At 37.4% G+C, this 25,771-nt stretch overlaps 2 protein-coding genes across 2 annotated transcripts; one reads left to right on the forward strand and one right to left on the reverse strand.

Annotated features, from left to right (window-relative positions):
* Positions 1-586: 586 nt before the first annotated feature.
* On the reverse strand, positions 587-12,165 carry ATP6V1D (ATPase H+ transporting V1 subunit D). Its single transcript, XM_070937806.1, has 9 exons — positions 12,044-12,165; positions 8,705-8,822; positions 8,495-8,574; positions 7,251-7,318; positions 6,909-6,953; positions 6,244-6,347; positions 4,907-4,973; positions 2,567-2,645; positions 587-1,399 (listed from the first exon to the last, which is right to left on the reverse strand). Exons 1-9 carry the CDS (start codon positions 12,082-12,084, stop codon positions 1,261-1,263), a joined length of 741 nt encoding a protein of 246 aa, XP_070793907.1. The 5' UTR covers positions 12,085-12,165; the 3' UTR covers positions 587-1,260.
* Positions 12,166-12,824: 659 nt separating this feature from the next.
* EIF2S1 (eukaryotic translation initiation factor 2 subunit alpha) lies at positions 12,825-23,595 on the forward strand. Its single transcript, XM_070937792.1, has 8 exons — positions 12,825-12,962; positions 15,050-15,291; positions 15,536-15,615; positions 17,514-17,665; positions 17,981-18,087; positions 20,217-20,314; positions 21,000-21,143; positions 23,071-23,595. The coding sequence occupies exons 2-8, from the start codon at positions 15,051-15,053 to the stop codon at positions 23,194-23,196; spliced, it is 948 nt and encodes a 315-aa protein (XP_070793893.1). The 5' UTR covers positions 12,825-12,962; position 15,050; the 3' UTR covers positions 23,197-23,595.
* The last annotated feature ends 2,176 nt before the right edge of the window (positions 23,596-25,771 follow it).

Raw genomic sequence — 25,771 nt, forward strand, 5'->3', positions numbered from 1 at the left:
AATTTCCACTTGTCAGTCTGATATTAGCACACATACAAATACTCTTCCCTAATTGAGATTTCCGCTAAATGGGAAATCATGACTGTGCTTTCAACTGGTAAGAGACAAGACTACTCAGTTTCACACCTTCAGCTTTCGTTTAACTCCTAATCACCCCTCCTCCCTTTGGAATGCCCCGATACCTGCTTACATCTTGTATTCATCAAAAGCAATTGCAAATGCTGCAGCCTGCCACAGGCATCTAGCTGATAATATCTTGAAATTTCTTTCTCTCCAATCTCTGATAGGGAAGGGGCTCAAGAAAAAAGAGATTGTCTACAAAAATCACTTTTTTTTCTTCCCATCTCCCTTGTATAATAGATTGAAGAGAAAGGGATTTCAAGAGAGAACTGTAACAGGCCTCCAATACAGTCACATTGCTTTCAATGTGTGTAAGAGCAAACAAATTACTTTTTGGCAATCCATTTTTCTCCAATTAATCTGTTCTGCACTGTACTGACTGTAGTGGTGATCATGTCTTTCAATTACTGTTTGAGCTACAAGTCAAGAGCTACATGATAAAAAAGAAGACAACTAGCACCCCATGCAGGCTGAAGCAGCCATTGGTTTCTGGCTGATTTATTTATTTATTAGTCGCATTTTTATGCTGCCCGACTCCCAAGGGACTCTGGGCGGCTAACAACAAAGAATAAAACAATGCGAACAATATCCCATACAAAAGTTTTAAAAGAAAACATTAAAACCCATACACTCAATTGATGAATGAGGGGTGACAATGGCAAACCACCCAAGGGACTTTTAGGACCACACTCTTGAGAATCACTCTTGAGAATCACTTAAAGGATGTTTGACAAACACCTATAACATTCATTTAGCCATATTTCTTTATTGATTTTACAGTGCAATCGAGATAGAATTTTGAATGCTTCTTTTTTAGGAAAGAAAAAAACTTAATTCCAAGTTATGAATTTCTGGACTGCTCATTATTCGATCTGTGACCATGAATAAAAATTATTATTACAAGAATTTGGCAGTACACTGGGAAACCATACTTCTATACCAAAGGAACGAAGACAGATAGGAAATTGAAATGATCCTGCTTCATGCAAGTAATTAAACAGCAATTTTCCACAACAAGGACATTCCCTGAATAGGTCTGGAGTGGAATATTCAAGCTAATACATCAAAGAAAGAACTTCACAAATAAGGTCCACAGAATAGCACAGCTTTTAGATTTCAGTCACAACTTTATATCCATAGCTATTCAAAGAGAAGATCCTCATCTTTTTCTTCTGCAAGCAAATTAGCAGGCTCTTGCACTCCAGCAGCCTTCCATAATTCTTGCAATTTTTCATTCTTCTCTTTCAGTATCTTTTTCTTTTCTTGGATCTTCTTTAATCTGGGAGGCATATGAGATCGACTTTAGTGATTTTGTTATTCATCCTTTTAGAATGGAACTGTAAGTAAAGTACAATATTACCCAAATTCCCCTCCCCATTTATAGAAAGGGAAAAATAACTTTTTTTAAAAAAGAGATGAGTGAACGGCAATGTGGATTCTTATTTATTGTAATGGCCAGGAACACCAAGGGCCCCCAGCAATACATTGAAGGAGGAGGCAAGGAGGTTACACAGGAATCTAATCTCGGGTTATTTCGCTTGGATCACATGTAAATATTGTTCATATTATCCACCTTAGAAACAATGAAGGTATCCCTTAGTTAATCTGTCTTAGTCTGTTCCAAACAAAGCTTTGATTTACACAGTCTGTTTTACTTTACGCAAAATTAACTGAGTAGGAATGATCAATTATTTCTCAAAGGCAGCCAGTTTTCAATGATTAACTCAAAAAGTTTTCAAGAAATAAATATATAGAAGGCATCACAGCACTGAGAGATGCCATAAGCAGTTTGCTCTGCAGTAATACTTTTTGTATTGTAATACCCAACTGCTTAAAAATCACTTCCCTATATACCATCCAAAGTGCACTAAAATCACTTGGAAAGGCTGTGCTCAGATTTTGGTTCACAATGTAGTTAGGAGTAGGGTCCTCTCATTAATGGCACCCCACTCATGGACCATATGACTAATCCTTTATGTGTCAGAAAAAGAAGTTGACCTTAAAATCTAGTCTCCTGGATTAGATTTTAAGGTCAAAGTTGCTGGTCCTCTAGCAACTTCAGGTCTCAAGGACACCTAGTAGATGTAGCAACTTCATGACCACAAAGCCTTGCTTTGAAACTAGCCACATCACAGAACACCCTTCAGCCTCCCAGCAAGTGTTATGGTGGTCACTGTGGTGTAATGTCTTAAGATATTGGATGAAGAACGAGGAGACCCAGGTTCAAATCCACCTCGACCATCGGAGCTCAGTTAGTGTCTGACCATGTTATTTTCACTCCAAACTACTACACAAGGTTAATTGTTGCCAAAAATTGGAGGGTAAAGATGATAAACTCTGGCTTCTACAGGATTTTTAATGCAGGCATTTTTCATCTACACTTCGCATCAGAAAGCCAAAAATATTTCAAGATTCAAAATACTCAATATCTATCTTGCTGGCTTACCTGTAAAACTCCTCTCGTTCTCGCTCATCCAACTCGGTTATGATGTAAGACAGTGTGCGTTCAATTCTAGGGATAATCACTATATAAAAGGTAGTTGTTACTATCACACACAATTTTAAAAGAAGAACTTGTGCTATGTAGGATCTGAAATCTTAACATAGGTAATCCTCGACTTACGATCAGTCCCTTAACAGTTCAAAGATATGACAGATTTCAAAAAAGCTACTAATGACCCATCCTTGAAATTACAACTGCTGCCTCCCATGGTGACTGCATTTCAGGCATTTGGTTCACATTCACAACTGGTTTGCAGTAACCCATGGTGATGGTATTTTGGCAGTTTCTAGCATTTTTTACCAGTTTCCAGCAAACAATGCCCATTTGGAAGAATGAATTTGCTTAATGATCACAAGATTTACTTATCAAGCACATGATTCACTTAATAGCTATGACTATGGTGACTTGTGTTATGGCCATTGTAAAAACAGTTGTAGAATTAAGTCCAGTAACAACCACAAGTTAGGACTGAAATTCTGGCACTCCTTTGTGATTATAAGTTGAGGACTACCTGTATGTAAATTCCCTCGCTATTACCAATTTATGTTTTATTTTGTTTTAACAGCATTACAAGCATTTAGGTGGATACTTTGGAGGGGAATTCAGCCCTTGAGGTCTCTTGGATCCCTCAGCACTCACCAACTTAAAAGTTTTGCATAGCCTAGGACTATGCCTTTGTTTCTCGGGAGTTCAGTCCAGGATGTATCTGAGGATATTCAAAAGCCCTTAAGGGATGCCATTCAAGTTACATCAACTTGTTATGTACTGTGTCAGGCAACTGTGAATCTTCTCCATTTCTGATTTAATTTGTTTAGATTGATTTTGTTTTAAAGGGGGTTCATGTTTTCCCCATGATAGCACCTAACAACCACTTTTGTTCCTCTCCCACCCCTGAACTGGTGAGAGATGCTGTGGTTATCCAGGCAGTTCAAACCTAAAAAAGAAGAGAGCCATAGAGAAATGCAGATATTCTGGCAAATGAGAACAGCCATTCATATTTTCAATTGTTAGACATATAGAGGAACAGGATTTTTAGCCCAATGTAACAGAACTTCATCTTAGGCAGCCTTTACACAGGTAAAGCTATAACACAGGTATTTATATAGCTATATAGGTATCTTAACACTAAAAACTATCAATCCATAGTGCATTAATGGTAGTATGAGATATTATAATTAGAAACATAACAAAATAGTCATTTGATCCTTCTGCAGTAAGCCATAAATTACTGGCCAGTGTGATACAGGGTAAAGAAAAATGCTGTTTTTCTTGTTGTGAAACAATCGAGTAGGATAATAAAATAACTTTCAAGTTTCACCAATCAAATGCAATATGCACTTCAGTATTCTACAACACTATAGTATTGTATAGTGATCATGGGCAGGTCAAAGTTTTATTTAAATTGGGTATAGAAGCCTTTTGGGGGGCACAAGTATAACCCTTGACTTTAACCTCAGGGGAACAAATTCCATCTCTCCAAAACAAGTAGAACCAGGACAAAGAACAATTAATTGACATATAATTGAAATTAATGAAATATATTTTAACAAATCTATTCCATATATGTGAAATAATTTCTTTCTATTCACATAGAACTATAATTATTAAAGTAATGTTTGCAGGGGCTTTAAGGGACAATTTAAAGTTTTCAAGGATTATTTGTGGTGCAGATCTAGATTGGACACAGTTGTACAGATTTTGGGGACTACAGACTTGGTATAGCCTTAGTAACTATTATGAAGTAGTACTGAATAGAAAATAAACAAACTTCATCCCAATGTGGCATCTTGCTTGAAAAGAGAGACAAAAAGAGTTAGATCAGGGGCATTATTGGAAGAAGAAAAACTGAAACATGTCCTGAAGTGGCATGTGAAGAAGCTGGTGTTAGGGAGATGATTTATTTGGATTATGATCCTCCTAATGGCAAATTTGGAAAACCTTCGAACAGTAAAACTCTGATACTACGACATATATCAGGGCGTAACCCCCCATCCCTTTTTTGAGATGTTAGATTTTTAATTGTCTATGGGTTTTAGTCGGGATTTTAAATTTAGGCCAAAGTTATGTAATTCTTTTAACAAATTTTAAATTTTGTATTGGGATGTTTTTATTTTGGCTGTGCACCGCCCTGAGTCTAGTAGGAGAAGGGCGGTATACAAATTTAATAAAATAAATAAAATAAATAACAATGCCTGTCTAATGATTCAGGGGGTGAATCGATACCAATTGTGCAGCAAGCACAGAAATGACCCACAGCTTTCCACATTATCACATTTTACTTACCATGTTCAATAGCATTCACACGCCTGTTTGTTATCTTGATTGCTTCATCCAGAGTAACAAATGAAGTCTATAGAAGCAAATGAGATGGAGTGTAAAGATATTATCATGATTAAAAGTGATAAGATTGGCTTTCAGAAATTTAGCTCCAGACAAACCAAAGGTATGTTCCTAAAAAAAAAACCTGAAAACTTCTTTACCAAACAAGACCAAAATGAACTGGTACAATACCAACAGTCACTCACCTGGCATTTCACATACAAAGTTGAAAATGATTTGTTTACTGAGGGGCCATTTGTTTAAATTCATAGGCACATTTCTTTAAATTGAAGGACAGATATCAAATGACATCATGCACAGTCCCTCCGTTCCCAAAAGTCCTTACCAATGACATCTAAATGGTGCAGAAGTGTGTGCTTAGAACATTTGCCCAATCCAATCTTCCAATCCTTATGAGCCTTCAACCAGAATGACCAGGGAGTCAAATTATGAGAAATGTAGTTTAAAACATCAAAAAAGAGGCTAGTTTGCCTACTCATCTGTAGTCCATAACTTTACAAAGGCTTGATTATACAATGTGGAGCTCTACTCAAATATGCATACAGAATGGCCTATAGAGTGCTCTTGAGAGATCTCAGGAAGAGTCTATGCATCCACAAAATAGAAGTTACAGGCTTGTTTCTAAGACAAGGCAATATAGCAGGAAGCCAGATACAACAAATTTGTAATTTGTGCAATGAACTATCCTGGGCAGGGCAAAGCCAGAGGAAACTCTAGTGGAGGTCTGTAGAGGTCCTGATGTGCAAATCGTCCGTCTGACTTGGGTATAGGGGCGACAGACTAATTGAACCATCTACTCTAGTAGCTGGTTCCCTCCGAAGTTTCCCTCAGGATAGCTGCCGCTCACAGGAGACTGCAGACGGAAGCCCGGGGGTACAGTGAAGGTGAGGGCCGGTGCGCTGGCCAATTGGGGAGATGGAGTGTGAGCGCACATGCTAGCACCCGAAAGATGGTGAGCTATGTGCAATGGTCAGATACGCAATGTTTTGAAAATCAAGCCTAAATGTTGCAATCTCTTTCTCTCATTAAATTAAAGCCATTTACTATTACCAGCACCAATGAAATTCCCAACCAGCAACATTAAAACATTGCCATTTTAGCTGGGATAGTGCACGTGGCTTATTTTGTCATTTAACTTGGAAAGAACTGCTGTTTGATATACTTGAAAATATTAAATAAGGCTCTAATGAAAATAGTTGGCAGTACTATAATCCCTTGAATGATCATCCACCAAGTGAAGATTTCAAGTGTCTTTTTGACAGCATTCTGTCTCCACCTACCTGAAGAGAAGCTAGTTCTACAAGGAGTTCTACTGCTTTGGCATAGTTCCTTTTCAGCTTGGCCAGCTGTTCACCGCCTCTGGCTAAACCAGTCAACTCATAACCTAAATAATACATTTAGATGATTAGTTTCAATAAACTTTTAAGCCAAAAGAAGACATTAGAGAAAGAGATTAATTATTTGGGGTGGGGGTGGGGGACTGCCAACTGACCCATCTTCCTTGCTAGCAATAATATAAGAATAAATTTAGTAAGCCATTCTTACTAAAGAATTCTTACTAAATTCTAATAAATTTAGAATTTGGTAAGCAAGTGGCATAAAAGCTATGGTAATTAATTAAGTGAATTATAATCAAATAAAGTTTGTATTGACTCTTCTGGGAAATTATCAATACTCAGGATTATAACTAAAAAGTATGGATGCTTCAAGAGATGATCAGAAAGTCTCAAATATCTCTTTATTTCCTTTCATTTGTTTACCTTCCTCCAGCATTTAAAATCTCCTTGGTTATGTAAAAACTAAATAAACTTTTTCCTTACAAAGAAATTTGTAAAACCTTGGATAATTGTTATTTAGTAAGCTATGTCATAAGAATCAGAAATTTTAAGTACAGCTTATTGATACACTTAACACTTACACTAAATTAAAAAAAATACAAACTTACTATCCCCTCCTTCTTGGTAATGCTCAAAAACTGGCAATGTCACACCTGTAAGAAGCCATACAACAGATTGTAAAAATTACACATTTCCCAACTTCCATTCCAGTCATCATCCAGTTCTCTCTAGTGAGTCCAAACTGAATTCCAAGCCACCATTTTTAATTGTGCTTAAAATAATTGGACATCTTGATCCAGGACATGGTTTCTTAGGCTAAGAAACCATGTCCTGGATCAAGATGTCCACTTTGAAGATGTGTGGACTTCAACTTCAGTCCCGATTGGAGAATTCTGGTCCACAAATCCTCAAGGCATCAAGATTGAGAAACAGTCTTCTATATGACTCACCTGCTACATTGTCTCTTTTAGCTCTGATCTTGACTTGAGCTTTGTTCACATTCTGAATCACAGTAGTACTGCAGAAAAAAAAAGAAATTTTAATTTGCATATCTACACAACAGATTTCCCTAAAGGTGCATGAAAATTATTTTCTAAAAGATTTTCACCATATTATATCAGTTTTAACTAACAAAACCACCAACATATAGACTTTAAAAACAGAGAACTTAATACTAGCATATCTGACAAAAATTCATATCTTATTACTCAATGATTATTTCTTACTGATGAAGCTAATTCACATAAAATCTAGAAAAGATCAACAACTTCAAGTGTAGCTTTTTCAGATATTAAAAACCAAATTGATGGTAAAAACTGCAGAAATGTTTAAGGATTTGGTGGTATTTTTTATAACAAAAATGACAGAATGATCTAACCTGTAAAATCAACACACTTCATAAAGCTCTCAACCATGAGAATGAAATATGGTCCCAGAGCCATGGAAGTCCTGCTAATGTTCCTATGGCTCAGCAGGAAACAGAACACTATTTCCAATCACCATTAATAGCCAGGAATCAAATAACTGATCCTTGACATCAATTATTTCCTGCTGTTAACAGGCAATCTGCAGTAGTACAGTGGAAGCTGGGAATAAGGTGAGAAAATATGATATATATATAATCTTAAGCAGCATTTGTGTATGAACATTTGAATACATAAACATACTGCATGTAGGAAATCTGAATCATAATCTGGAAAACTGCAGCCCCAGAAGTAAAAGTTGCCCACCTTGTTGGAAAAGAGCCACAAAAAACTCAGTATCCTATTCTGCTAGCCAATACTTTTCACAAATTCAAATTCCTCACTGTTTTTCTTTTTCCCTGTTTATCTTAAATTCTATTCTGAAATAAATCATCTTATGAGTATGCCTATTTCATTCTTTCTTATAGCATCTGCTACAGAATGTTCTTCTCCCTCATAATTTCATTTACAAAAGCCAAAGTTCACTGATTCATTTTTCAGATAGGGCTGGCATCCCAAAGGTGCTTTTTGAAGAGGCAATTGGACTTTGTGGTTTTTCTTTGAAGACATTTTGCTTTCTCATTTCTCTGAGAAACTAACCTTCAAAGAAAAATCAGAAAGTCCAGTTGCCTCCTGAAAAAACACTTTTGGACAACCATGACTGAGACTCTCCAAAGGCATAGGGCTGGCATCTCCCATGAACTTCCTTCACCCAAGTTTATTAGTTTCACCTAAAATCTCCAGCTGTGAACTTTGCTTCAGCAAGGGAAAAAGCAGCTTCTCTCATCACTTCACCCATCAACATCTTAGTCTGCAAACATAACAGAAAAGAAGAGCTTGTGAACTCAACATAAAAAGTACAGACAATAATAAATGTTAGTAAGAACAAAAACTGTTCAATAATATTAAGTTTAAGAATAAAGCAAAACAAAATTCCTTACCTCAATAATTTTCTTCAAAATCTGCCGGAATCGTAAAGTCAATGCATCTGATTTTTTTTTCAAGAGGTTACGACCAGTCTGGGCTCCTTTCAAACGGGCTTTCATTATAGTCTGAGCCCTATCGAAATCAGAAAAAGTGAGACTTTTTATTCTATCACTTGAGATGGATGTTTCTGAAAATAAACCGCAATCTTCTTTAGCACATAGAGATTGAGGGTGCATTTAGAACACAGGGCAGGGGGCAGCATTCTTTGCTTAAAACAAATATGCTATTAAATATAACTGGGTAAGCAAGAATGGAATTGCAGTCTTAATCTACAATCCCAAAATATTTACAAGGGAATAAACTCCAAATTAGCAATGATGGAAAATTCTTTTATAAGGCGGCTTTTAAAAAGTTAGAAATGCTGACAGGAGAATTTTCAGAATAAGAAGCATCTTGCAAATAAGTTTCTCAGTAAAGATATATTTGGTATTATTTCTTTACCATCATTCAAAGTAAGACAAATAAGAACTAAATCATTTATAATTCAAGAAACTAAGAATGGCAATATAACGCATGGTAAAATTTGTTCTTGGAAATTAGTATATAATAAGTCACATGGAACATCTGAGCTTCCACACTTCCCCAATCGCCTAGAGGTTAGATACTACTGGTTTTCCACATGCTTCAAGTTTCCAATGAATTCAAACTATCACCAGTTTACCAAATGTCTGCACCTAAATCTACTGAATGAATGAAAAATAACTACGGTGGTACCCTAACAGTAAACTATAAATGAGTGGGCATAAGTACTGTCCAAGGAGAATTAATGTAGTTTCTTTTAAGAATTTTAATAAGTTGAAAGCAAGTTCAAGAACAGAAGTGTACCTTTTAAAAGAAGGCAAAATAGAGATTTCATATTCTTGTACCAGCTAGTTTTTGCCACTGCCTACTTAGCAGACTGATTCACTTACTAGCTAGAACAAGATCTTGTGTGTGCATTTCAACATCATTCTGTTTGCTGTCAATAGTGTCATCCGCTAGTCTATTCTATAAATGTACTGTAAGTATGGCTGATCTATGCAAGATTTATGCCAATAGGAATATTTACTTATAGACATGACTCAGAACTGATCATATACATTTATTGTCTTCTTCACAAGAAGTAAAAAGCAAAAATGTTTTTATAATTCATCTCTCTCTTAATTATGGAGTTGGGCAGTGAAGAAATAAATAATAGTAACATTTTCTACTGGACATTATATTTGAAGTAATGTATATGCAATACTTCTTTTTCTAAATAATGATAAAATATTATTACTGAAAACTTAAAATGTTTACTAAACAGATACTTAACACAGCATATAGGAAGTAAAAATCTTGAAAGATCAAAGTTCCATTAAGAAATAGATCTGATTCTACTATAGGCGCACTAACAAGATTATAACCAATAGAAATATTGAAAGATTACCTAAATATCTGACTCTGAGTCATCTAATTGGGTGGACAGTATAATACAAAAAATGGGAGAATATTCAATAATACTGATTATATAAATACCCTTAAGAAGCAGAGTTAAGAACAGAAGCAAATCTGATCAGTTAGCAATTCCAACATGATTATTAAAAGACATTTATTGTTTAGGAAAGTTTGAAGTTAGTATTCAACCACTGTATTTAAAGTTAAGCACAATTGAACCCATTAAAATCAATAGGATTATACATACTAAAATATATAAAAGATCATATTGCAAGGCCTCAGTGCTCACTTACTCTATTTGGGTATAGACAAGAATAAAATTTCTAAAACACGACAGAATTGGACTACATGAAATCTCCCCCAAAATAGCTGTCAAATCCTTTTTGCATGCATTAGAAATAGAAGAAATGCAATCTGTAAACATAATTTGTGAACTTTATTTTTAGATACACTGGGTTAATCATCACCTTGAAATAATGATGAAGGGAGACACAACTACAAACCCTATAGCATTAGGGTTTGTTTGTTTTTTTAACTTCAGAATTACTCTAATCCTGCCTACTATTATGGACAGATTTTAGAGTAACAACTTTTGAGACCCTTTCTGGCAAGGAAATTCTTTATTCTTATATCCCACACATTAGAAAGGAAGTAAGGCTGAATTCTGTCCTTTCAACAAACGCCCTTGCCTTGAAATGTTCATTCAATGACAATCCTGTTCCATACAAAGTCATCTATCTGCACGATTATACGACAAAGCATTTATTCTTATGACAACACGATGCATGTATTTTTCACTTCTTCATTTTCTTTAACCTATTCCGCTTGCTCCTAACTTGAGGGGGGGGGGAGAAGCGTCGGGGAGGGCTACGAGAAATATTCTTATTTTATTTTATTTATTTTTATTTGTCAAGCGTGTATTAAATAACAGGTAAAAGTATAAACATAATTTGAATACATAAAAAGAGTAAAAAGGAATATTAGGACAGGGACGGTAGGCATGCTGGTGCGCTTATGCACACCCCTTACAGACCTCTTAGTCTACAGTAGACAGTCTAAGGTTAAGGTTTTGGGACTTTGGGGAAGAAACTTCCAAGGACTCTCCAAAGATCACCATTTACCCTCTTTCTGCAGAGGCTGAAAAGATCTCCCCACAGCCCCCAATAGCTATGCTGGACTTTTGATACAGGACAAAAATGTAGGTTGCATGTCTTATTCTTCACATAGACATACCCCAACCAGTGGGGTAGACATAGACATACCACATAGACATACCCCAACCAGTCAAATTTTTTTACTACCGGTTCTGTAGGTGTGGCATGGCTTGGCGGGCATGGCTTGGTGGGCATAGCAGGGGAAGGATACTGTAAAATCTCCATTCCCTCCCCAATCCAGGGGAAGGTTACTGCAAAATCCCCATTTTCTCCCAATCAGCTGAGATTTGGGAGGCAGAGAATAGATGGGGGCGGGGTCAGTCAGGATTTTTACTACCGGTTCTCCGAACTACTCAAAATTTCCTCTACCGGTTCTCCAAAACTGGTCAGAACCTGCTGAAACCAACCTCTGACCCCAACTCACTTTTATTTAGGTCAGCCTTAAATAGTCCAAACGAATTGCCACCCGGCCGGTTTTTATAACCAAAGCACAGCGAACCCAACCATCTCCTTCTGCAAATTCTCTTCCCTACGACTGGCAGGCAGAAAACAGAGCAGCCCCACCCCCAACAACTGGGGGAAAGCGGGGAATTCGGGAAAACCCGGGATCAGGCTGAGCTGAAGAATTAAGAATAAAAGCCCGCTGCCCTGCGACACCACCACCATCACCCCCCACGTCCATCCTCATCCAGGGCGACCGGGCAGAAGAGGAGGGCAACTCACATCCGCGAAGGGAAGACTTCGATCCTGTCCTTGCCCGACATCCTGCCAAGATCGATCGATCGACCGACCGAGCCCACCAGAACGGTACTTCCTCTCCCTCGGAGCAACAGCACGATCACGTGACTCCCTCTGGTTACCAAGGGCACCAAGAGCTCCAGTTAGGCCCCGCCCCTTTCTCCCCGTTGTCCCTGTGCGCGCGCCGCCACGCGGCGTACGGTTGACGCGAAGGGACCCCCGTCAGAAACATAGAGCTAAAAAAAAAAAAAAAAAGGGAAGAACGAACTTTATTAGGCAGGCGAGAATAAGGCAATGGGTCGGCGACGCGTTCGTTGGAATTTCAGGGAGAAAAAAACGGGAAACAAGACGACTTTCTGATTCCAGGGCAAGTCAAGCTGGAGAAAAGCCACTGCGGGCTGCATGGAGGAAGAGCAGAGCTCCTCCTTCTTAAACCCTGAATGACTGTGAGAGGAAGCCGCCTTTTCCCTATCAAGCGGCAGACGTGAAAGTAGTTGCGTGGATCTGGAATTCGGGGGAAGCTGCCGACTTTTGAATTGTTTCGATTAAAATTGCTCAGCGTGGATTAATGCCAAAATACTGGCTTTTTTAAAAGGTAGAAATTCGTATTATAATCTCAAAAGGCCGGTAAGGTTGGCCGTCTTCGGCCAGCAATTGGTTGATCTTGAGAAAGAGCGATTTAACATGAGGAAACTCAGCATTCCAGGCAAGACCGGAAGTCGTATATCCCCTAGACCTCCACTTCCGCTGCCCAAAGTGCTTCCGGTGGGCTTCCCGAAACAGGAAGAGGCGGGGCGGCGGCTGCGCTGTGTGAGGCACGCTGAAGTAAGAGTCGGATTCGTGAGGCTGGTTGAGAGTCGGGTCCGAAAAAGCGTTTGGCGAGCGGGACTTGTAGAGCGGACAGGTAAAGCCGGCGGGGGGGGGGGAGAAGGGGGGGGCGCAGTCCCGCGTCTTTCATGCCTCGTGAGGGACTTGCTTTGTGGGTTCCCTCACCCGGGCTGCAGTGGGGTCGCTGTGTCGAAAACTCTGGCAGGGTGACCGCTAGGAGCCACTTGGGCTACCCGTGAGAGGCCTGGCGGCCGTAAGAGCGTCTCTTACCAGCGGGATGGGCTTCTGTGGTGTCCCTTCGGATCCTCTCCTGACCCTCAGGCTCCCCCTTAAAATATGTCACAAAAGGGCTCCCTGCCCCGCAACGCCGCTTTCCCCTCGCGCCTTGCTGGGTCACAAACGCGCCCTTGCAGCCCGGCGGCGGTGGCTGAGGGAGGGGAAGGCCTCCTGCGCGGTGGTGTCCGCCAAAAAGGCTCGCCAGCGCCGGAGATGTAACCGCCGCAGGTGCCAATGTCGACCCAGGGTGCAGAGAGGGAGAAAGACGCCTCTAAGCGCCGGTCCTCAAACTGGCATGCTTGGTACGTTTGAGCCCCTGCGGGTTTTATTTTGCGGGGGGGGGGGAAGCAGGGAAACAACGTCCTGGGATCTTTTGCTCGGGCTCAAGCGCTTAAGGATTCTTTTCCCCCAGAGATGGTTAGGAGACTGGAGGCTAAAACATGTGAAGATGGTTGTTGGGATTGGGTACCCCTAGTGAAAAGAAGGACTTGGGGGGAGGGACGTGATAATATCTCAGGGGCTGCCACAAAGAAGAGGGAGTCAAGCTATTCTCCAAAACACCTGAGGGCAGGACAAGAAGCAACGGCTGGAAACTAATCAAGGAGAGAAGCAACCTAGAACTAAGGAGAAATTTCCTGACAGTTAGAACAATTAATCAGTGGAACAACTTGCTTCCAGAAGTTGTGAATGCTCCAACACTGGAAGTTTTTAAGAAGAGATTGGACAACTGTTTGTCAGAAATGGTATAGGGTTTCCTGCCTGAGTAGGGGGTTGGACTAAAAGACCTCCAAGGTCCCTTCCAACTCATTATTCTGTTATTTCTTCCCCCATTTGGTATATAAGTGGCTTAATTGTTTGGGCAGAATTTTATCTCCTTTCCTTAACCAGCCTGATCAGGTAAGAGATTAAAAAAAAATAGGAAGGCTGCTGCTAATACTGTCGAACTACCGATAATAGTTGTCCATAAAAGTATTTGCTTCCAAATTGCATCTGCTTTTGTTAAATTTAGTTACTCTTGTTGTCAGATACAGAATAAACACACAAGTCTTCCTTTCCACTGATCACACTTACCACCAACTATAACCACCCTGTTAAAGTTCTGATTGAAAGTTTCTAAGGTGGCCTTTGGCTTAACACAGATTTTATACAGACAGCTGACAAGTAGGATGCACACTCCTCTTTCTGGTTTTGGAATTGAAAAGGGACTTCCAGAACTTTCTGGAGTTATGAATACAGCTGTTACAGTCTTGAAGAGGCATATTAAAGTTTAAAATACTTTACTTCTGTAGCTTTCTTTTTGTGTGTGTGTGTATAAAAGTTTTTAATTTTTATTTTTTATCAACATATTCAAACGTACAGTCTTTTGTCCATCATTAATCATTATTCATTCATCTTATTCTTTAACTTCCATTTGGTAATTAGTTGTTTGGGTCTGCTCTTCTACCATCTCCTTCCTTTATTTTAATACAACCTTTCCTTTTCTGTAACTTTCTGTCTAAGTCAGTGCTGGGTTTTTTAGGACAGCATGCACATTTATTTATATGCTAGATTTCTGCATGTTAATGTAGATCTGGACATAATGCTGGGAGTGTGATTTTTATAAGGCTGTTTAGTGAGCTTATGTGTTAATCTAATTTAAAATATTTTTCTATATCTATTGCAAAAATGCAGTCTTGAATTTCATAGCTGTAAGTTATTCTTTAATGAATAGTGAAGTTAGTGACAAATTAAAGGAAGTTTTCCTGACCATTGTTCACAACTGCTAGCTAGTCATTGTGGAGTTCTAGATATTATTCTTTACTCTATTTTCAGCTATACTTCACTATTACTAATTGTTTTGATTATAAAACATATTTGTACTTACGACTTTCTGATTTATTATTGCAGGATGCCTGGATTAAGCTGTAGATTCTACCAGCATAAATTTCCTGAAGTAGAAGATGTTGTCATGGTCAATGTCAGGTCGATTGCAGAAATGGGAGCCTATGTTAGTCTTTTGGAATACAACAACATTGAGGGCATGATCTTACTCAGTGAGCTGTCCAGGAGACGAATCCGTTCTATAAATAAACTCATCCGAATTGGCAGAAATGAATGTGTGGTTGTCATAAGAGTTGATAAGGAGAAAGGTGAGTTGCATAACAAATACAGCTTTTTCAGTCCATGGGAATATATATATGGTTTTCAAAAATATTCAATGAGGAGAGGACTAAAGTTGTAGAACAGCTTACCAGAAGGGATGGTATGCAGTAATTTGGAAGAACAGATGTTTCCTGTTGCACTTAATAACTATACATAGGGGGTTTTTAATGAGAGAAGGCCTTAGAAAAATAGTTGACTTAATATATTTAAAAATATTTCTTGTTATTTTAGGTTATATAGACCTGTCAAAAAGAAGAGTGTCTCCAGAAGAGGCAATTAAATGTGAAGACAAATTCACCAAATCAAAAACCGTAAGTTTTTGTAAGAAACCTTTGTCTTCCTGCTTTGTTGAATCATGAAATACATTTTAATTCTGCTAAAAGTTTCATTTTGCTCGACCTTAAAATAAAGAAAAACAAGATAGAGTCATACAACTAAAGATATGCACATAGTCCTTGACTTACAATTACAATTGAGCCCAAAATTTGCTAGGACCGTTGTTAAGTGAGTTTTTTGCCACATTTTACAATCTTTTTTTGCCCTAATAAGTGAATCTGGCTTCCCCCTTTAAGTTTGCAAAAGGTGATCACATGACCCCTGGACACTTCATTTTCATAAATACATGTCAGTTGCCAAGCATCTGAATTTTGATCACTTGACCCTGGGGATGCTGCAACCTAGAACTAAGAAGAAATTTCCTGACAGAACAATTAACCAGTGGAACAACTTGCTTCCAGAAGTTGTGAATTCTCCAACACTGGAAGTTTTAAAGAAGAGATTGGACAACTATTTGTCTGAAATGGTATAGAGCTATGATGGCAAACCTATGGCCATTGCCCCAGTTTAGCTCCGCTGCGCATTCACGCGTGCCTCCCGCTGGCCAACTGGTCGTCAGGTCTCTCCGGTGCAGTGGGGGCGGGACGCATATGGGGGGCCATGCCGCATGAGCAGGGTGCGAGGGACGTGCACATCGCATTTTGGGGGTTTGGGCGTGAGCGCGCGCATACGCACATGTGCGTTTTGGGTACTCGGTCCTGAAAAGATTAGCCATCACTGGTATAGGGTTTCCTGCCTGAGCAGGGGTTGGACTAGAAGATATCCAAGGTCCCTTCCAATTCTGTTATTCTAAATTCTAAGTGTGAAAAAGGTCATAAGTCACTTTTTTCAGTGCTATTGTACATTTGGTTTGATTATAAATTGAGGACTACCTGTACCATATATATTATGAACAATACATTTTCATATCACTGTGTTCTTTTCTTGCATATATGTGCAGATGGTCCAATTAGCTATAAAAGCAGGGAAGTCCAGTTCAGCACTTCAGAGAGAATACTGATAAGTAGCCGATTTCCAGTATAATGTGTTAATGTGACCAAATTAGTATTATGGCTGTTATCAGGGATGTAGTAGTATACAAAGAGTCTCTCTATAGAGAGTTCATGTCACCTAAACATTTCTACATCACAGAGCTTTCCAATTATATTGTCAATAACTCTGTAGTAGCAGAATTTTACTTTGTTTTTTCTGTTTGTCCTGCATGCATAAATTAACTTTGGAAAATGGGATTTTTAAAATATCCACTCCACTGCAAAGAGAAGAAAAGTTATACACCATTTAGTAAATAAATTTATCTAGGATATATTTAACATAAAAGTGGTGACTATCTGTAGCTTGGGTATAGGATGAGGGTGAAGGCTCCTTCTCCAAGCTTGTGGGTTGGTTTCCGAACGTTTCATTACCAGGCTGGGTAACATCTTCAAGGGAGTTTAGGAGTTGTCAGTGTCCGCCACGAAGCCCTTAGAAACGGAAGAACACCGACATCCCCTAAACTCCACTGAAGATGTTACCTAGCCTGGTAACGAAACATTCGGAGAACGAACCTTCACCTGTTAAATATAAACACAGTTGCCCTAGCTTTAAAAGAATTGTTTAACTTCTGTCCTCTTTGGATATATCAAGTATATCCAAAGATTCTAAAAAGATACCATGGCAGGACACAAGGCCATGAAAATTTTATCTGGACCAGGAAATTTGAGTGGGGTACATTGATGAAATATTTGACGTTTTAAGAAAAGGCATCTCCTGCGTACATGTATATTGCATGGAATTTTCAACTTTCATTGTTATATTGTTTCATTAGATTAGGATTCATTGCAATAAATATAGCAATGTTACCTTCTCATGCAACTTTTTCCCTGCTTCTGCCCAGGTTTACAGCATCCTTCGCCATGTTGCTGAAGTTTTAGAATACACAAAAGATGAACAGCTGGAGAGCTTGTTTCAGAGAACTGCTTGGGTATTTGATGACAAGTACAGAAAGCCTGGATATGGTGCATATGATGCCTTCAAACTTGCTGTCTCGTAAGTAAAGATGCCTTTCTAATCTTTCACTAATTTAGAAATTAAATTTGTGCATTTCTTGCTTTTATGCAGATTCGTGTACCCTTATTATTGTAACTCAACAAATAGACTTTTCTGCATTTTGAAGACACTGCAACATGCTACCCTGCTCCTATATATAAACTCTACTTATATCTTTTGCAAACCTAATTTTCAGGAAGAGAAAATGTGTTTAAATGTTTGCATAGTTTATTGTTTTAACAGTTCCTCATTTCTCTTTTGTAGATAATTTAGGAAATTCTGATAAGGTTTTCTTTGATTATTCTTTTTATACAGCGATCCCTCAATCCTTGATGGGCTGGATTTGACAGAAGATGAAAAGCGTGTGCTAATTGACAATATCAATAGACGTTTGACACCACAGGCAGTCAAAATTCGAGCAGGTGAGCCCCCAAAACTGCCTAAGTTAAGTCAATTAGTGTCAATTAGTGAGTATATTATGAGGATGCTGCTTTTTGCTGTATGGTAAATCTAAAACTATTATTATCTGAACATGTAATTATCTTGGGCTCATTGAGGATTTGAACAATAAGCATGACTGGGAAATGTTTGAATGGATATAGATTAGGAAAGTGAATTTCACAGTGCTATATTTCAAAATGTAGCCCTTTTTTTGTTGTTGTTGAATAAGTTATCCAAACAATTATTTAATTTTCTGAAGGAAAAGAACCAGAAATTCTCAAATAGGTTTTTGGAACACAAGTGTTTTTGGATAGGCGGGAATTGGAAAGTTTCTGAAAATGTAAGGAATCCAGAGATTCATTGTCAGGGAGATGAAAAAAAATGTTCATTAGATGTTATGAAAGAAGAAGCACTTAAAAGATGAAGAAGGAAATTAAGGAAAAGAACATGCAGAACAGTGAAATAAATCAGGTGGAGTCTAATAAAAGGACGAGGATGGAAATTTGTAAATGACTTGAGTCAGCTGCCTAAATCTTTAGCCTTGGCTCATACAGATCTTAAAAAAAAAAGATACATTCGTCAAGAATCATCAGGTACAACACTTAATTATAGTCATAGGGTACAAATAAGCAATCAAATCATATTAGGAAACAGTCAATATAAATCGTAAGAATACCAGCAACAAGGTTGCAGTCATAAGTGAGAGGAGATGGGTGATAGGAACGATGACAAGATTAATAGTAGTGCAGACTTAGTAAATAGTTTGACAGTGTTGAGGGAATTATTTTTTAGCAGAGTGATGGCATTCAGGAAAAAACTGTTCTTGTGTCTAATTGTTCTGGTGTGCAGTGCTCTATAGCGTTGTTTTGAGGGTAGGAGTTGAAACAGTTTATGTCCAGGATGCGAGGGGTCCTTAAATATTTTCACAGCCCTCTTTTTGACTCATGCAGTATACAGGTCCTCAATGGAAGGCAGGTTGGTAGTAATTGTTTTTTCTGCAGTTCTAATTATCCTCTGAAGTCTGTGTCTGTCTTCTTGGGTTGCAGAACCAACGGGTGGAAAAATAGATGTTAATGGTAGAAGAGATATAGCTGTATATACAACTAGAGAAGATTGCCCTGTTTTACATAGTATTGCCACTAAGAAATTTCTGAATAATTAGTTTAACACTCAATTGAATCAGAGCTGAATTCAGAGTATACAGATAGGTATATAGGCAATAAGTTCATATTAATGAAGCTTACTAATTTACTGTTATCATTTAAAAGTGTAACAATTCTATGGTTCTGTTATCATTACTAATCAGAAATATTCTACTGGGATTAGGAAAATGTGGAACATTTCTGCCAAGTAATAAGATCCAAATTATAATTTTCAGTGGTGAAATTGTATAACAACCTAACCGCATTTGTTCCAAAACTTCCAATAGTTGTTTATGAACTTTCTCTACCCCAAAAAACTTGCTTTAAGTAGCTCAGATTATTTCTAACATGACAACTAATTTCTTTAAAAAAAAATACCCATATGAGGGATAAGGGGAAAAATAGGATTTTATTCAAATACCAAATCACTTGGCAACGTGTGTGTGTGTGTGTAAAGGGATCTGGCCATTTGTGTTACCAGTCAGTGAAGACTTGACAGCCATTGGTTGAATTCCTTTCATTTTGTAGAATCATGAAATAGTGAAGAAAGGCTTTCTTCATAACGGGATGCAAATGTATAGGATTTGTAGGAAAAATTGCATTGTAAAAGGGAAGATACAAGGAAGTAAACCAAATTCAAGAAAATTGAATTTCTCATGCGTCTTCTGCTTCAAACATTCCAACCTAACCATGTTGTAGATTAAGTACAAATGTAACATGATTTTCCTTGGGATCATCTCTCTCTTTTTTTTTAATTTGATTTATATGCCGCCCTTCTCTGAAGACTCAGGGCGTCTTACAATGCGTTAAGCAAACTCTTAGCCTCTGGCCTCTTGGTAGTTAGGAATATTTTTATTTTTCATTAGCATTTATCTTTAAAATGCAATGTTATTGAACTATATATATTTGGTTGCTAATGATTTTAATTTTTCTAAACACTTTTAAAATCAAAATTTTGGCTATTTTAGATATTGAAGTGGCCTGTTATGGTTACGAGGGTATAGATGCAGTAAAGGAAGCTCTGCGAGCTGGCCTAAGCTGTTCTACAGAGAGTATGCCAATCAAAGTAAGTGGATATCCTTTGACATGGTTGTTCTGGAAAATCTTGAATATAAAAAAAATCTAACATTCTCCTGTGGCTTAATCGTCATGCCACTTAGTCTGTTAATGTATAGGAATTGGGTTGAGAGGAAAGGCGAGATCTGAATTGACCCAAGAAAGCCAATTACAATTTTACAGTGGCTCAGTTGGATTATTTTACCAATGTTATAAAACATTGTATTTTGAAAGCATAAGAAAAAAAGATTTCCTTAAGGCAGAAAATTAAACAGATTTACAGGAAGTTAATGGTAGTTCTGTTAAAATGCTACAAATGCTGAATTGGCTGAAACCTCAGGAATGTACAGTTTGGCTGATTCCAATATTTTGTTGCTTTGTATGTCCACGAATAAGCTCAACAGTGCCATGAGTACTTATTTGGGGATTACAAATAAGTGAATTGAAAAATGTAGAACCTGTAATTAATGCAGTTTGCCTGTATATCATGGAATACTTGTCATTTAAAAGTTTATTATCTTGTAGTATTTTCTCAAAATACTAGAAATGGATTCCTTCACGAAAAGAGCAGTATGAAATAAATCCTGGGGTTCTTTTGGGATTAGTTCAAGATGTAAAGCACCTTTTATCAGCAGCTTTGAGGAGCAGGTTAAGACTTGTGAAAGCAAGTCTAATACTACCTCATTCTTTTTTAGATAAATCTTATAGCTCCTCCTCGATATGTGATGACCACAACAACACTTGAAAGGACTGAAGGCCTTTCTGTCCTCAGCCAAGCCATGGCTGTCATTAAAGAAAAAATTGAAGAGAAGAGAGGTGTCTTTAATGTGCAAATGGAAGTAAGTATTGTGTGTTCATCTAGCTGGGGTCAGAGACACTTTCAGAAAGGCAGTGAAAAAGAGGCATGCTGCAACTGTCATCTTGACATTTTGACCCCTCCCTCCCCCTGCAGACACCTTTGCCTATGATCCTCAGGGCTAATACCTGTAATTGTAATTATTGCCATGTGGGGAAGATCCAGTGGTTCTTGCAGTCTCCAACCAGGAGCAAGAATTTCATTTTTCTTGTTCCATTTGGAAAATTAAGTTAGAAATTGCTTCAAAGCATATGTTCCTTTTTCGCTGGTATAGAAGTGCCTCCGAAAACTAAGAAAATATTTTCTTCTCTTTCTCATATACTTCCTGCTTGCTCAGCTCCGTTTTTAATGGGTCTGTTTGACCACAGTGTAGATATGTCAGAAATTTGGAAAGACACAGGAAAGCCTTACAGTTCTAGTCACAGTACTTTCTTAAGTGGAGGAAAAAGGAAAGTAAATTAATCTGGCTCATACTGCTATGGACTTGGTTTTTTGAATATTGCCATTAACGAAGCTTTCAAATGGAGGGAACAGAAGAGGAATAGGCAGGGAAAAGAGAAGGGAGGAAATACACAGAAATATTATTTAGGGATAAATACAACCAGAGGAAAGATACTGAGCAAAGGTAAGTATCTGCCTAAATTATCCCATATATTCAAATATTAATTATTCCAGACCATCAAAATACTCTTTCCTTAATGAACCAGAATAAAGAATGGGTTTATAAGGAGGAGTAGAAATGTCTGGTAATACTTTATCCATCTATGAACTCCACCAAGTTTGTATAGTGGAATCAAGTTCAAAGGGTGCTTTCCTTCAGGTATTCTGATTTTACACTATGGGATGTTTTATCAGTATGTTTTCAGTCTTAAACACTGAATGATTATCAAGTGGGGGGTTCTGAACGTTCCAACCATTGGGTCTGCAGGAGGTGGGTTTTTACCTTTGCTCCAGTAGACTTCTTTTATCATTTGGTGTAGAAGAAAACAATAACATTGTAATGGAAATCATATTAGAATACGTTAAATTTGTAGGTAAGTCTGCTTAGGAAACAGAAAATTGTTTTAAATTAAGAAAACAAGTTTGAAAAAATTCTGCTGAATGGTTTCATATTGATTGCAGCTCAGTGGAAATACCCCCCCTTTTTTTTAAATTAACAAATAAAACTGATATTAAAGTAATGAAATATATTTTAGCTTCAGTCAGATAATTTTTTTTGTTCTTGTTCAGTTAATTTTGGGAAATGCATGTTTTGACCTCCAACAAGTTTATATCATTGCAATAGTGTGTTTCTGGAAACTATATATTTAATAAATAAGCAAAAATAACTTACGGTTGGCTCCATTTAGGCAGACACTGAATTATGACAGCATGTCTATCACAAATCCAACTTGGATTGCCCTGGGCAAAACTATTTGTATTTGTTATGAAAAATCCATGAAGAGCAATTCAGTACTAGCTTTTACACCATTTTGAGGTTTTGACTCTCCAGTAATGAAAATTCCTGAATTCAGCTCAGTGCAGTCTTTTTGATACCCACCCCTTCCTTTTCCCCAATTTTGCTAGTAATTGTAGCTTTTAAGATTGTGTTCCTTAATTGTATAGCTCTCTTTTTTTTTCCCCCAAGGCGTACACAATCTAATTAATGGAGATGGAAAGAATCCAATGAAATCTATAATTGATTTAAAAAAATGAAATATACCAAACCATAAATAGGCAGCAGCTTTTTATCACTGGTTGGCAGTACCTTCCAGGGCAAATGAGTTTGACTGCATATAGCAGGTTGATAATTGCTGTCTTTTTTTATATTTGGACAAGTCAACTGCATGTTTAATTAAAAGTATATCTACTTAAACCGATGCTGAATTACACTGAAAGATAACCATATATTGATCACTTTGTCTTTACAGCCCAAGGTGGTAACTGACACTGATGAGACTGAACTTGCAAGGCAGTTGGAAAGGTTGGAGCGTGAGAATGCTGAAGTGGATGGAGATGATGATGCTGAGGAGATGGAAGCAAAAACTGAAGATTAAATTTATTGGCATGGCAAAATAGATGGAAATTATGCCTTCATGCAAATAACTAAAAACACCTAGAGTCGACTGACGAGATTTCATTGTTTAAAATGCCACAGGAACAGACTTGAAAAACTTTCAAGTTTTTAATGAGACCAAATTTTGAACAGACAAGAAACCATCTGCTACAATATGTTGCTTGATTTTCTCAATGGGAAGGTACTTCCCACTGAAGATTAAAACCTTTCTCCCCTAAATAATCCAAGCATACTTTGATGACTCTTCTTAATATTTTCACGTCTTATACATTCAGATTGGCAACTGGTTCACTATGTTGTATCAGTGAGTTTCTGAGGATTAAACCAATATTCCTCCACAGACCGCACTGAAGCATTCAATAAATGTATTGGATATTTACTTGGGTTTCATTTCATTTTCATTTTAAGAAATCTATAGTGCAAAGAGCTAAAGAGGAGAGAGTGGCTTTTAGCTCTTGAAGATGGCAGTTTGCATGTCTTTAACCGATAAATCCTAATCTACATAGTTCATAATCAGTTGTCATTATACAAGTAACTTTAGGGCTACTTCGTGTACAACGTCAGCAAGACTAGATACTCCTTTTTAATACTTTGATGAATTAATGCACTAGTCTTCCTCTTCTTATTTTGTAGGCTTTTCTTTTACATTTTGAGTATGTGATGCCTTAGAACAAAAGATTTTTTCCCTACTCTGCAAGGTAAATCATAATCTCTCATTTATAGAACAAGGAAATACTGCACTCAGTTGCTAAATAAGTTTATTAGGAGGATGATACATCTTGTGTTTTATTTTTTGCTAGTCTGCCACATCAAACTCCTTTTCTACATACTATAATAGTGATTATATGTGCTAAAACTTTTATTAAATGTCATTACTTTTTTCCCTAAATACTCTATTTATATAAGAATTATCTGTTTTTATGTATATCAAAATCAAAAGCTAGTAAAGACTTCTAAATCATTTTTTTCTAATATTAATACTAATGTTTTAATGGTAACAACATGTTTAACATGTTTTAATGGTAGCTTATAATAGTATATTTTTTTCCCCTACCACTGGGTGTCATACAACCACAGCAAACTGACTTAGTATTACTTTAAAAGGGTTCAAAATGTTGTCCTGAATTCATATTTAGTAAATCCTTGCTTACTAAAGTTCTCCATCTGGCCTGCTAACTCCTTATGAGGATTTCTGTACTCTTTGAGGAAAAACCAGTTATCTCTCAAGATAAATTTTCAGTGTTGCAGGCAACTTTTGACGTCAACATCAACAGATGATTTGTTACAGCCAGTTCCTCCCACTATGGAGGAATCTGTAGGCCTAAAGATAGATAGGGTAATTTGAGAATTGATTAGACCTATCTGATCTGACATCACTGTCTGAGTTTAGTTTTATATATCCATACAGGTCCCTACATGTTTTCTTCCAATAGGGATATGTTTAGCATTTGAAGAGTTCTTTGTAGCAGTAAAAACCCACATTTCAATATTAAGTAGTATATAGATTGGGTAACCTCCTTTGAATCTGTAGAGTGAGAAGACGGCCATTTTCTGCAAAGTTTAGGAATTTATTTTTGTGTAAAGTATAGGTTGACTGAATGCAAACTAGTATGGACATGTATCTTTAAGAACTAATTACAAGTTTGCCCTGTGTACATTTTTTAGAGTAGCAATTTTCATACAATGGATAGTTCATAAATATTTTAAGTGCTATGGGGAAATAAAATATAAGTGGGGTTATCTAAGTATTGTTGGCATCAGAAATGTCAGGGCAAACACAAAAATTGATCAACTGTAATAGAAAACTATAAATTGAACAGTAATAAAATTGGGGAGCAGGGAAAGATAATAGGGTGAATGATAAAAAATGATAGCTTTTCAACAAAAAGATTTAAAAAGGCAAAGGTGTAAAATAAGTACCACATGAAACTGGCAAGCAGATCTATTTTTGATATTTATTCACATCCCATCATTTTTACAAATAAGGCAATATATCTAACACCTCTTCGTCTTTCCATTTTCCACACAACAACCCTGTGAAATGGGCTTGGTTGTGAGAGAGTGACTTGAGAGTCCAAAGTCACCTGGCCAGCTTCCACGGCTAAGGCAGGACTTGAACTTACAGTCTCCACTAGACCAAACTGGCTGTCTAGTATATCTGGCTAGATATACTTTAGCCATCCATGAACTGTTCAGAAGTTAATAGACTTGAATGTCTCGATCGGAGAGAGCCTCCAAGAATACGGGAGCTAGACCACCTCTGGCCTGGCCTAAAAAATAAATAAATACATATTAAATACATAACAATATTTACATAGGGCTGACTCATATGTTTAGAAAGCAAGCTATTGGAGTGTATTGTAAAACTCAGTCATAAAGTCTCCCACCCACTGCATAATAATTCTATGTCTGCAAAGAGATTTGCTGACATGCTTTGCTGATTTAGTGACTAATGCTACATCGTCTGTGACTAGCTCTATCAGCAAGTACAGTAATCAGGAGCTATGCAAGAATAACAATTGTTTCCTTCCTACTTTCTTATCTCCAGGATACTG

This window comes from Pituophis catenifer, unplaced genomic scaffold, assembly GCF_029215685.1.
Source record: "Pituophis catenifer annectens isolate HBS135680 unplaced genomic scaffold, rPitCat1.0.hap2 SCAF_1, whole genome shotgun sequence".
NCBI lineage: Eukaryota > Metazoa > Chordata > Lepidosauria > Squamata > Colubridae > Pituophis > Pituophis catenifer.